General features: G+C 27.9%; 1 protein-coding gene across 1 annotated transcript; it reads right to left on the reverse strand.

The window, feature by feature from the left end:
- Positions 1-263: 263 nt before the first annotated feature.
- LOC119669544 (mitochondrial 2-oxodicarboxylate carrier-like) lies at positions 264-9,092 on the reverse strand. Its single transcript, XM_038079467.1, has 3 exons — positions 8,621-9,092; positions 920-1,102; positions 264-868 (listed from the first exon to the last, which is right to left on the reverse strand). Exons 1-3 carry the CDS (start codon positions 8,774-8,776, stop codon positions 296-298), a joined length of 912 nt encoding a protein of 303 aa, XP_037935395.1. The 5' UTR covers positions 8,777-9,092; the 3' UTR covers positions 264-295.
- Positions 9,093-13,126: the final 4,034 nt, after the last annotated feature.

Here is a 13,126-nt window from a genome sequence, read left to right on the forward strand (position 1 = left end):
CAACATATGAAACAAAATTATAGATATAGATTCGATTTGAAGAATCCACAATTGGTATAATACCTAGTGTTTGCTTAGCATCAACCAACTATTAAATACTTAATATTTCTACTTGTTCAAGCCAATATTGATTATAATTAAATAATTAGTATAGTTTATATCATAAAACATCCATATCCATGGTTTTACTTCTGGAACATATATACCCGTGTTTATAAGTTTATTTCAATAAAAAATTGTTTTTATCATAAAATTATAAAATCTTTATTACAATATTAACAAATTATTTAAAAAATTAAATGCATTTCTTTTGTAAAAATTCATAAGCATACTCAAATACTAATAACATAATTGCACCACCTGGACCCAATCTCATAACTTTCGGTACCAAACCTTTGTACAATGCACGGAATCCTTCTTCTCTGTAAACTGTAGCAATAGAACCGAATGTTGATTTGTATTTTATTATACCCGGTTGTGGTTGTGGACCTTGTATACGTGATTTTGCAACATCGAAAGGTATATTTACAAAGCAGGCCAGAGTGCCAGATGTGAAGCCAATAAGTACTTTACGGAAGAACTCTTTTGTATTATCTTCATAAGCAGGTACAATATTTTTGACACTGTGATAAAAACCGAAATAAACCATATTAAAAACACCATTACGACCCATAGTTGCTGTAACGCCTTTATTTAAACCACGAAAACCAAGACCGTCCTGTTGAACGATTCTTTTTGTAACTGCCCAAGTGCCAAGAGTTTCTTTCATCTTTGTACGATCTGCTTGTTGTGCCACTTTAACAACCTCAAATGGATTGACGGCAATAGCTTCAACCAAACCTGCTGTCAAGCCCGCAAGAGAAAATGTCTATAAAATGATATTAAATTATGTTTAAAATAAAAAAGTTCAATTGCTAACCAATGGAGTTGGTGCAGGAGCTCCAAATAAAAACAATGGTTTCGTTTGTTCAAAACAAACGAATTTAATGGCACGTTTTGGTGTTTCAGCTATCACTGGTGGAAGAATACCTTTCCAAAACGAAAATAATCCTTCATTGCGATACATTTTCGCAAAACAGTCAAACACACCTTTATAATGATTCTGTAAATAAAAAATGATATATGATTTTAATAATTGAAATTTACTATATTATATTAACATATGTCTATATATATAAATACTAGATAACCCGACAAACGTTGTTTTGCCTGATAAATTATTTCTAGTTTTTAGATAAATTTTAATGTAGACAAAAAGTAAGTTACTTATTATAAGTGTGTAAGTATGTGGTATATGCATGAAATAGGCATGGAGCGCTATGAACGAAAAGGAAAATAAAAATAACAAACGCCAAACAATATTATTTTTAAGTTATTATAGTTTATTTATTAAATTATTAATTTAAAATCAATAGATTTTATGATACCAAGTTCCCTGGCAACAACTGTTGTATCTTCAAATTTAAATTGTCTTGGATTGACTGTAAATAATAATAATGATAATGGGCCAGTAACATTAACCAACAACAGTCGAAGATAAAAGTACTCAGTGTGTCTTGGATTAACTATAAATAAGCGTTTGATTTAAATAAATTGAGACATGCATCAACTGGTGAAACTTGCTTGCGGGGCATCCATTTTTTTGTTTAAGGCCATGTGAAATAGCGTGGTACTTGTGAATAGAGTAATGTTTTTGCAAAGGCACCAAAATCATCCGTACTATTAAACAATTCAAAAAATGCAGTGAGTGCAGATTTAGGTGGATTTGTACCACGATCAATCACTGTCTCGTTCGTGAAAAATACACGCTGACCATTTTCAAGATGGACGGCTACCTGAACAGCTGCTGGATCCCGTTCATGAATTAGAAAGCCGAAGATACGCCAAGCAGCTTCATTGGAGGTGATGTACCGACCAATTTGGTAGAGCGTAATTTCACCGTTTTTGTTCATTGGAGGAGCATTTACATTAGTATTTTCTACTCTAAACACAGCCATACCACCGCCTTTATGGACATACTTATATATTTGATGCTCTTCACAGAACTGCAAAACTCAACATTAATATAAGCATTGTATGTCTTGCTTAGCAGAGGCGAATACGTTACCACCCGCCATTGTCCCCCATTATCGGGATTTCTTCGACGATATATTGGATATCCGTCGGTATTTGTTATAGTATCATTAGTGAAATCTTTAGAAAAATTTTTAGTACATTTTCCATCTGCCATGCAAGCCGAAGACGAAGAACGAAGTCGATGTAAATGCTCGATGTACTTGTTGGCGTAGTTACATAAAATATTAAGAAAAAATTTTTCTTTTTCAAAAATATAAACAAAATTTATGTCAAAAAAATAAAAAATTTTTTGTTAAGCACTAAGGATATTTTTACTGGGTAGGGACTCCCTAATCACTTTAGCGGTATGAAAAATAGATAGTAGCCGATTCTCAGACCTACTGAATACGCATATAAAATTTGGTAAAAATCGGTAAAGCCGTTTCGGAGGAGTACGGTAACTAACATTGTGACATGGAAATTTTATTTATAAGACCGCAAACAGACATCGTTTGGCCTTGCGACTTATTGATGGTCTTTGCAAATGCCAATCTAATAGGAAATTGAACGCGTTTGAATTAAATTGGCATGTCTGTGAGAATCATTGGAATTCGTGGCAATAAAACTTTTTCGTTTCGGAACTTGCCATTCAAAATGGTGGCTTCGATAATGTTTTTCATCAATTTTTTAATTACCAATCGCGTATTATTGTACTATTGTATTGTATGTGTACATCTGGAAATACGCGGTCAATGAGAGCATTTTGGGAATTAACGATAGTGCAGAAATTAGGGGGCAGTTTTATGAATTCAGTATTTTCATAGACAACAACTTTTCATATCATAGCAAGTTTTCTTTTTCAAAAATATAAAAAAATTTATGTCAAAAAAATAAAAAAATTTTTGTTAAAGCAATAAAGATATTTTTGCTGGATAGGGACACCCTAATCACTTTAGCGGTATGAAAAATAGATAGTAGCCGATTCTCAAACCTACTGAATACGCATATAAAATTTGGTAAAAATCGGTAAAGCCGTTTCGGAGGAGTACGGTAACTAACATTTTGACAATGTTAATTTTATATATAAGATATATTATTATGTATTATATGGTATATACTATAGATAATTTTTATAAAATGTTCAAAAAGATTTTATTTGCTGTTTTTTTATAAATATAGAAATTGTGTTTAGATATTTAATTTAATAACTATAGTATAGATCAGGGCTCTCCAAAGCACGGCCCACGGGCCTCATGCTGCCTGCGGCTAACATTTGTGCGGCCTGCGACTAATATTTGTGCAGCCTGCGACTTATATTTGTGCGGCCCTCGATATATTTCTAATCTACCACAATTAGACAAATTTTTATTTATTGTGTTTTAGTAACATTACATTCCTTTATTTTTATGCTATCCCAAATAAATTAATTAAAATGTTTTAAATAATTTATTATAGTTAACGTTAGTTTACTCAATTGACAAAGGGTTTAGTATATATTTTTTTGTAAAACTTAGTTAAAAAAACTCGTATCCAGTGCCATAGGTCATTATATTAAAAATAAAATATTTTTCGTATGGCAACAACTAATATTATTAATACCGATATTGATAAAATTCATTTAATAAAAAGATAAATTAATAAAGAATTAATAAAACTAAATTTATTATGAACCTATGTTCCAAACTATTCAGTGATTTGTATTGACCCGTAATTTTATCTAGTTTGGAAAGCCCAGATATAGACAAATATACACTTAGATGACTCTTTCGAATTTAATTTTTTGATTGCTTAGTTTTACAGCAACAAAGCTTTGCATCTGTCTAAGTGTGTACAAAAGCCAAAGTCTTAGAATTGGATTTTGAAAGCCTTTAAACTAAATTATTCTTTAGGTCTACATTTAGATTATTCTATAGTTCGTTGTTACTTTATAGAATTTCATAGTCGAATGCCTTAATTTAGCCTAAACTGATCATTTGTACAGATACTGTTTAGATCTTCCCATTTAGGTTGGATTGGCTAGTAGTCTGTCAACAAGAACAAATTTCTAGTCAAAATCTAAGGAAACCACATTGTTGTGAATGTTCTCGGAAATTCAATTAACATATTAAGAATTAAACTGTATGTACTCAAACAGTGCCAGTAATGAAATGGGCTTAACTAATTAGTGAGGGAGTCTGTTCATAGTGCCACTAATCATAAAATAAAATCAGCCTGTCTTCTTTTAATGTTTTCAGTATGAAATTTTGTATATCATACAGCTATGTCATAATTATTATTATGGGAATAATATGAAACCATTTAACAATATAAAAGAAGTTTGCAAAATCATGGCAAGAACTTAAGTTAGTTACGATAACCCGAATAAAATGAACACTTTTTACTATGTCCACATGCTTCAGTAAGAAAAACAGAAACTGACAATTCAATTGCTACTACTGATTTTGACATCTTTTCAGCCTTGTAGTAGTAATCTAGTAAACAAAAATCACACTCTACAAGTTTCTAATCATACCTATTCTGCTGCATAGTACAAAAGCTTGAACAATTACCAACAGTGATGAGAATGCTTTAGGAGCATTCGAGAGAAGAATATTTCGAAAGTTCTATGGTCCTTTACGCGTTGGCAACGAGTATCGAATAGAGCTGTATGAGCTACTCCGACTTTGCTGGCTTGGTCATGTCGTGCGAGTGGAAGAACGTACTCCGCCTAAAAAGGTGTTTCATTCTGTACAAGTAGGTGAAAAATGCGGTAGAGAACGTCCGCATCTCCGGTGGAAAGACCAGGTGACCAATAATTTGGGGGCGCTCGGTGTTATAACATAACTACTAAAAACTGATTAATTCATTTTAATTAATAAATTGTCTTATAAATATGAATCGTAAAAAATTCAATTTATATTCAGTTAAGATACGTTAAATCCGAGATCCATTTATTTTTATACTACCACTACAAAAATATGATTACACTATTTTTAGCAAAATCTTATTAGCGTTTTTTAGATGAATTGAAATATTTACATATTTTAATCAATTTATTCAAGTATCTGTCACATCTTAATAATTATAGTACTCGATTTGAATACATCATTAATACCAATTCGCTTTATTATAACTTCTAGTAATTACTTATAATGTAAATATTTTGCATAAATATTATAATAAATGTTTTAAATAATCTTGAATAAATTACGAAAAATTGTGAACTGAATTTGGATAACATTCAATAGATATTTATTTTTGGTTTCATGTCCAGTTAATTACAAATGTTAAAATTTAATTAAATTATAACCAGTTTTTTTAATTTAACTTTCAATTATTAATTAAAAAATTTGCAATGTACAAATATCTTAATTATGTGGTTTGTGTTCTCATTTTAAAGATTTCAATTTCAGTTTTTTTTATTTCCCCTGAAATTTTATTTTTACAAATTAAATACCTATATTCATTGAATCACTCGTTTTTCTGTTCATATGATATTGATAAAAAGTGTTCAGGTTTGTTGAAAAATAATAATAGACCTTTAAAATACTAAAAGCAGAATGTTCTTACGTGAAGTATTTAATAAAAAAGTGAATAAAAAGTAAGTAGAGAATAATATTAGATGTACCGGACTCTCTATTGAATCTTCAATTAATTGTATTGAATATTTTATTATATTTATGTGTGTATATATCCACATAATATTCGTTCAATTCGGTTTTTCAACTATATTTAACGAAAACATAAAATATCTCTATCATAAACTTATTTGTAAAAATAAGCTTCCAAACAACGAGCAATACGCAAGGACAGCAAATCTATATATTATATACCTATATAAAAATAATGTCTCTACAAACAGAATAGTACTAAACTAAACTTTAATTAATTAATTCAATTATTATATGGCTGGGTTATTATTAGGTATAGTAAAAGAAATTCATTATATTCCCAATAGTTGGCTTTAGTTATCTGTACAAGTGCGGTAGTTATTCCGCGTTGTATAAGTCCGCTCGGGTTACGCTAGATGGTGTTAGAAAGATGAGATTTCGTACTAAAAAACTTTTGATAGTTTGGTAATTGATTCACTTAGTTTTGTTTGAATGCGCGTCAAAGATGGACACTAATAAAGAGTAAATACATATCATATATATTTTTAATATACCATATATCCTTAAAAATCATATTTCACAGTTAGCATAATTTCTTTGATAAAGACGAAAAACAAGCCAGACAGCTGAAAATGTGAAAAGTTTTATGGTCCTGACAGTATCAACTGTAACAGCCAATCATGCGTAATTTTGGTTTTGCTAATAAGGACGAGGCCTTTTATGAAATAGGCATAATGAAATTAATTTCAAAATGAGAACAAGTTATGAAAAAAAACAAAATCCGTACATATCTTGGTAATACTTGATAATAAATAGGTAGTACTAATAACGTAGTACTAATACTAATTTTATTTATATATTGTATATAAAGAGTGCAAGTGTAGTGTTAGTATGTTAAGAAGTAAATCAACTAAAATTAGCGATATAACCTTAAAAATAAATAACTTTTCTTTAGAAACTATTGAGCTATACTATGTTATACTCTACGTTAAATTAGCTGAATTGTTTAATTGAACTTTTCCAATCATAATCATTATTACCGTGTATAGGTGTGAACATTTACCTAATGTATTTAAAAAACTTTAAGATATCATGTTTTTTTCGATTTTGATGCTGTTAGCTGGCACATTTACTTTTCTGTTATTATTAAAAATGTTTATAAAATTGCACATCAAATTTTTTATGAAATTGTTTTAGTTTTCAAATTTTTAGGACTATTATATAAAAATTTATTTGTTTCTTATACTTTTTTCTAAATCTGCTTGCGTAAAAGCAGTGAAGGCGTTTACTTCACAAGTGTTATAATATTCGGTATGCGGTATGTTATTTTCAATGTACAACTTTTTTTGTTGGTTCAATAAAATTCAAATTAATATAAAAAAATATAAATTTTTTTTATAGTTCTATTTTTTAATAAATGATCTAAGCCCGGTAATAATCAAAAAAATTTTAATATACACTGTATATTATACAATGTATATTATACAGTATCATGAAAAGTTGCAGTTCAATTGGGCCATCCTGTAACATATATTTTGATTGACTTCATACCGAAGCAAAGTGATTCAATTTAAATTTATTCAATTTAAATTATGTATAATTTAATAATTTAGAATGATTTCTAATCTCGTTAGTAAATGATGTTAATAATATTGATAATTAAAGTACATCTAAATCACAAAGCACAAATCTAAAGCACAAGACTACAATGGGTTGATAATTTTTTTAAAATTAAATTTTAAAAAATATGAAATTAAAAAATACTGCTTTTGATTAGTTGAGGAATTTTTCATAAAAGTTTGATATTAACCCAATATTTCAAGTACTTCTTTGACATATGAAATGAATACTTTTTGAAACTCTTAATAAGTCCATTATATTTGTATTTTTAAATTTATATATTTTTTTCTTAATTATTAAAAAATTAATATTCTTTTCAATTTACTCATATTCTACAAAATTCTATTCCAAAAAAAAAAAACTGGAATTAAATTAACACTTTTATGTTAAAATCTTTATAAATCAGATAATCTAATAGAAATCGCATAAGTTTGTGTGAGTATTTCTTTGCTTCTACATTTCAACATTAGAAAATAAACAACAAGAATAACCTTCAGAAATGCCCTCTTCGATTTATGTATGGAAGTATGAATTTGTTTGTGGGTCAAAAAGACAAGTTTGTTAGCTCAACACTATTCTGGAACGCATGCGATTACTGAATTATTGCAGTACAAAGATTGATTTGAAAAGATTTCAGCGAAATTCTAGAAAGTAATTAAACGTATATGCTATATTTTATTAAGTTTATATAAAACGAAATCAAGCTCCATAAATGAATTGCCAAAATATTATGACTTTTTTATATTTTTATAGCATTTACTCAATTATAATCTGTGGTGCCAGTTAAGATAATGTGGTTTTTGCTTTTATTATTAAGTTACTTTAATGATAAGAAAATTACTTAATTCTCAAGCTGATAAGTTAACAAAAATACATATGTTTTCTCACATACACTCATCTGTATGTAACAATCAAAATATTTACACATTAACAAATATCTGTCTTTAACTTGCAGACTAGCAGTTACTAATTTTATGAATCGTCGATTAGAAAATTGAAATCATAATTGGTTTAAAATTGTTGTAATGAGTATTAGCTTTAACTGGCCATAGTTAAAGATAATTATTGTATTTTCATATTTATTAACAACAAAATCATTGCAGAGTTTATTTAAACAATATTTTATGCTTCTCTATTCGCATCAACATGTGTGAATAGCACCTATTAACCTAACCGGTAAAATTACTTTTTATGGAGTATTTAGTCGCCCCAAATAAACACAATGCAATTATGCATGTGCTCTTTAGCCTATAGTTATATGTTGTACGAACTAATTAATAGGCAAATAAGTGGGCGTGTCCAATCAAAAAAATATATTTTAAATAAGCTTAAATTATAACAGAAATCCATCATACCTCACCGATGGCTTTTGTTGTGTTTTGTAATTGCATCCGTGTTTTTACCACGTCAAGTGGTTGCATTATACAGACTTCCACAAATCCGGCAGACCCGCCAGCGACCACTTGTAAAGCAGCACGCTTAAGTGGAGGTATTTCATTTTGCGTGGCCATATCAGTTATTTAAAAACTTTTATTAAATAATTATTAAAATGATATTTTTAACTAAATTAGCAATTTAACTAAATTAGCAATTTAACTAAATTAGCGACTTAACTAATAAGTAAACATAAATTTGTAAAACAAACTATTGCACATTTACGTTCTCATATGCATATATGTATTTACATATGTATTTATTTATTAAAAAACATTAAATAAAAATATTGTTTCCGTTAAATGGGTCGCCACTTTCGCTTTTTAACCGACCGTACAACGCTTGTACGTACAAAACTTAACGCGATGAGTCCAAACGTGGAACTGTTGGCGAGCTCTCTTCAATAGCCGTGTAAGCACGTAGAATTTGTGTTTATTTGCAGATGTTCCATTGCCGCTGTCGTATTGTTCTCTAAAGCTTTGGAAAACTTCACAGTTTATATTAATTTCTGTAAACTTTTGGCAGTAACGAATTGAGTATAGCGCTTCAATTTCTTTCATTTTATTGTGATTACATTACCCGTCATTCTATTATAAAGAATAATTAATTAGTTAATTTAAGATTATAAGAATCGATATGTTTATATATTGATTTCCAACCTAAAGGTAACTTTTATTAATCGTTCTTATAATTATACTCTTTTCACTGCGGATATAATACATTGAATTAAATTGAGAAGCGCAAGAGAACACGAAGCAACTATACAAATGCAAAACCTATATCAATTTTAAAATAAAATAACAGAAATGTGAGGTACTTTTATATAATATACTAAAGGTACCTTTATTTATTGCAACTATAATTATTCGTTCTTATAATTATACTTTTTTCACTGCAGATATATACATTGAATTAAATTGAGAACTGCAACAGAACAGGAATCAACCATACAAATGCAAAACCTATATCAATTTTAAAATAAATATTACGAAACAGTGATTCAATGTGTACTAAAACACTTAATAAATATCGAACTCTCAAGAGTTATAATATTTTCTTTTAATCCTTTAATATTAGTACCTTCCATATACCAATTGTTTCTTACCTTATATCTACGCTGACTTGATTTTCAAAAGATTTTTGGCTACACTTAATATTTACACTAACACAAATAAATTTTCTTTGAAGACATACGTAATAAAAATACGTACAGTCCAACCACTCTATAGCGAACCTCCCTATAACGAATTTCTCTCTATAACGAAGTTTTGTTGAAGACACAGCGATTTTCATATTTTTGAACCTCTCTATAACAAAACTCTCTATAGCGAATTCTTCTCTATAACGAAGTTTTTTAAGGTATGCAAACTAATTTTAGCATACAAAAAAACCTCTCTATAACGAATTTATTCAAATACTAGGTAAACACTCAACTTGTCACTTAGGTATGAGAAACTTCTTTGTATTAAAACTATTAACTTGTTAGAAGATTTGGATTTGGAAGAGTTCCTTAATAAGGAAAAAGTAAAAATGTCTGGACAAACTAAAATTACAGACTTACCAATATACAATTAATGTTTTAAAACAATAAACATGAATTAAATATATTTCTAAAATAAATACGTACATATTCCTCAATCAAATGCAAAAAAAAAAATTCAAACAAAAAAAATTTTGTTCAACCTCTCTTTAACGAAGACCTCGCTATAACGAAGTTTTTTGTAGGTACCAACGACTTCGTTATAGAGTGGTTTGACTGTATTTACAGATGTTTTATTTTTATTTAATTTCTTGGTTTATATCTTATATTTTTTTTTAAGTTATCTTAGATAGTGGTATATCAGATAATGAAGGTTCTGCTCTATATATATATTCTTAAATCATTTACTACATAAAAAGGTTTTTATATCGGGAATATGGTTTTAAGCACTAAACACTATTTTGCTTTCATTAACGCATGCTCATACCTTTGTTATCGATTAATACGAAGAACCCTCATTTCGTTTTGAAATATTACTTCAGCCACTGTTAGAAAAGGTTCATCACCATATACTGCGCCTATGTCGAATGTTTCGATAATTATAGGTATATATCAGTTACTTGATTATTATTTCTTTTAAAGTTTGATTAGTTTCTGTGTTCATTTTGATTAATATGAATTACTTACCCGTATTTTCTATAAACCAAAAACTTTTCATGACATATGTCTTTTTATTCTTTTAAATCAGAACAAATCTTTTAAATTTTGAATTATATTTCTAATAATTTGAACATGTAACATATTGATGTGTATCAATATGATACTACTTATCTTTTTCGCTCTTTACTTAAATAAGTTTAATGAAAGCTATCAAAAGAAAAACTTAGAATCAACACAGGAATCCTTACAGAGCGATGTGAACTAAAATACCACCTTACGAGACTGGGATGTATATACGGATGCAAACTGTAGATTCTGTGAACAGAATGAGGAATCGGTCACATATGTTCTGTTAGAGTGCCCTGGTTAGGAATTCATTAATTACGTATGCAACGTTTGATTTATCCATTAAAATTTTATAGTATATTACACATATACATATATCATAGTATATTATATATAATTTGTATACTTCAGTTTTTATGTGATCCTCTTCGGGGTAGTTAATAACTAAAATGCCTTTGTCATGCTAAGTAATACTTATCACGGCCAACATAGTCTTCGTCTTTTTTCACTATTTTTTAACATTTTTTAATTCGATGTTAAGATTGTCCTTTCGTTACCGTCATATAAATTTGGATCTATATTTTTTAAACAGTTATGAATCCGCGAATAAAAATTCATATTGTTTGACTAAAACCGTTTTCAGAGAACCTTAAAAATGTTTTTTGTCCAGGAGCATGGAGAGAACTTTTTCACGCCTTAATTATTATGCAATATTTTCCAAATATGGTTCAGCAAAACTCCCAGTCTTAATGAAATCTATGATTCAATCTATTAATCAAGGATAATATATTGTATATTGATTTATATTATGATTGGTAATTAAAAATATTTTTATGTAAATTTGATTGTGTAATATAGAGATTTTAAATAATAATAGATTTTTATATTAGATTATTTATATTTTAATTAAATAGAGTAAAAAATTGTTTGAATGACCAACTGAATTGATGTTTTAAGTTCTACGTTCTAGTATAATTGTTTTATATAAAATACACATACATAGGAATTTATAAATTATTTTGGAATAATTTATTGACAAGAGATTTTCTCTCTCCCTTTTTTCTCTTTCTCCTTCATTTGTTTAATTAACATTAAAGTTTATTTTTAAAATTTTATACATAAACTCGTCAATTAAAATTTTTATTTCATATTTTTTGTCAAACAAAATCGTGTTAACATTTAACACTCTCGCATTTCTTCCAGCCTCTTAATAAAATATTTACTAACTTCAGCTACAAAATTTATTTAAAAATTATATTTAATATTATTTTACACTTCCCAAACGCAAAATATCTTATCAGGTTAAAGTGAATCGTCATTATTATTATATGCAAAATAAAAACAAATCAAATTTACTGCATGAATACTAGTATCTATGTACGACAGAGTACATTTATTATGTATATTGTAAATTATAGATTATAGAGCTATCAAAATCAGTCAAAATATTGATATTATGATAAAACTATAACAATAATATAGTAATGATAAGAATAACTATAGAAATATTAAACGAAACCAGTTCTTATAAAAAATGTTCAAAATTTAAGTTTGTATATTTATTTATACATAATATATTTGTATGCATATATATATATATATATATATATATATATATATATATGAACATATATATGAAAAAAATCACACAACAACATGAATGTATTTTTACATAAGAAAATTAAATTTTGTAGTTCCACATACAGCTGCTTCAGATATTGCCAAATATCCATCATCAGTGACTTCGAAAATATTTGTTGATTAATAATGTAATATGTAGTTATCTATCTATCTATCTATCTATTATTTTTTTAAAAATATGTAGATTGTTGAAAATACTTTAAATTAAAATATTTATTTTTATATAATATAAAGTTTGATTACTTTGAAAGCCATATGATAGAATAGTATAGAATATCAAAATTCACTCTATGAAATTTATATCACATTAGATAGGTAAATAGTTAATGCCTAATGTAGCCTATCTCATAATATATAAATTAATATCGGTTGATATATGAATACGTATTCATATGTGTATAATCTTATATATGTTTAACAGTGATAAGAAGGCATTAAGACCATTCGAGAGAAAAATTTTTCGGAGAATCTAAGGTCCCTTATACGTTGACAACGAGTATCAAATTAACGATGAGCTGTATAAACTATACATATGATTATGTCGTGCAAACGCAAGAAAGTGCTCCGGCTAGAAAGGTCC

The sequence above is a fragment of the Teleopsis dalmanni genome, chromosome 1, assembly GCF_002237135.1.
Source record: "Teleopsis dalmanni isolate 2A chromosome 1, ASM223713v2, whole genome shotgun sequence".
Taxonomy (NCBI): Eukaryota; Metazoa; Arthropoda; class Insecta; order Diptera; family Diopsidae; genus Teleopsis; species Teleopsis dalmanni.

Coding starts and splice junctions, on each gene's coding strand:
- LOC119669544 (XM_038079467.1), bottom strand. CDS start 8,776: ATGGCCACGCAAAATGAAATACCTCCACTTAAGCGTGCTGCTTTACAA. Junction 1,103..8,620: donor CAACAAAAGCCATCGGTGAG/GTATGATGGATT, acceptor TTTTATTTACAG/AATCATTATAAAGGTGTGTT. Junction 869..919: donor CTCCTGCACCAACTCCATTG/GTTAGCAATTGA, acceptor ATCATTTTATAG/ACATTTTCTCTTGCGGGCTT.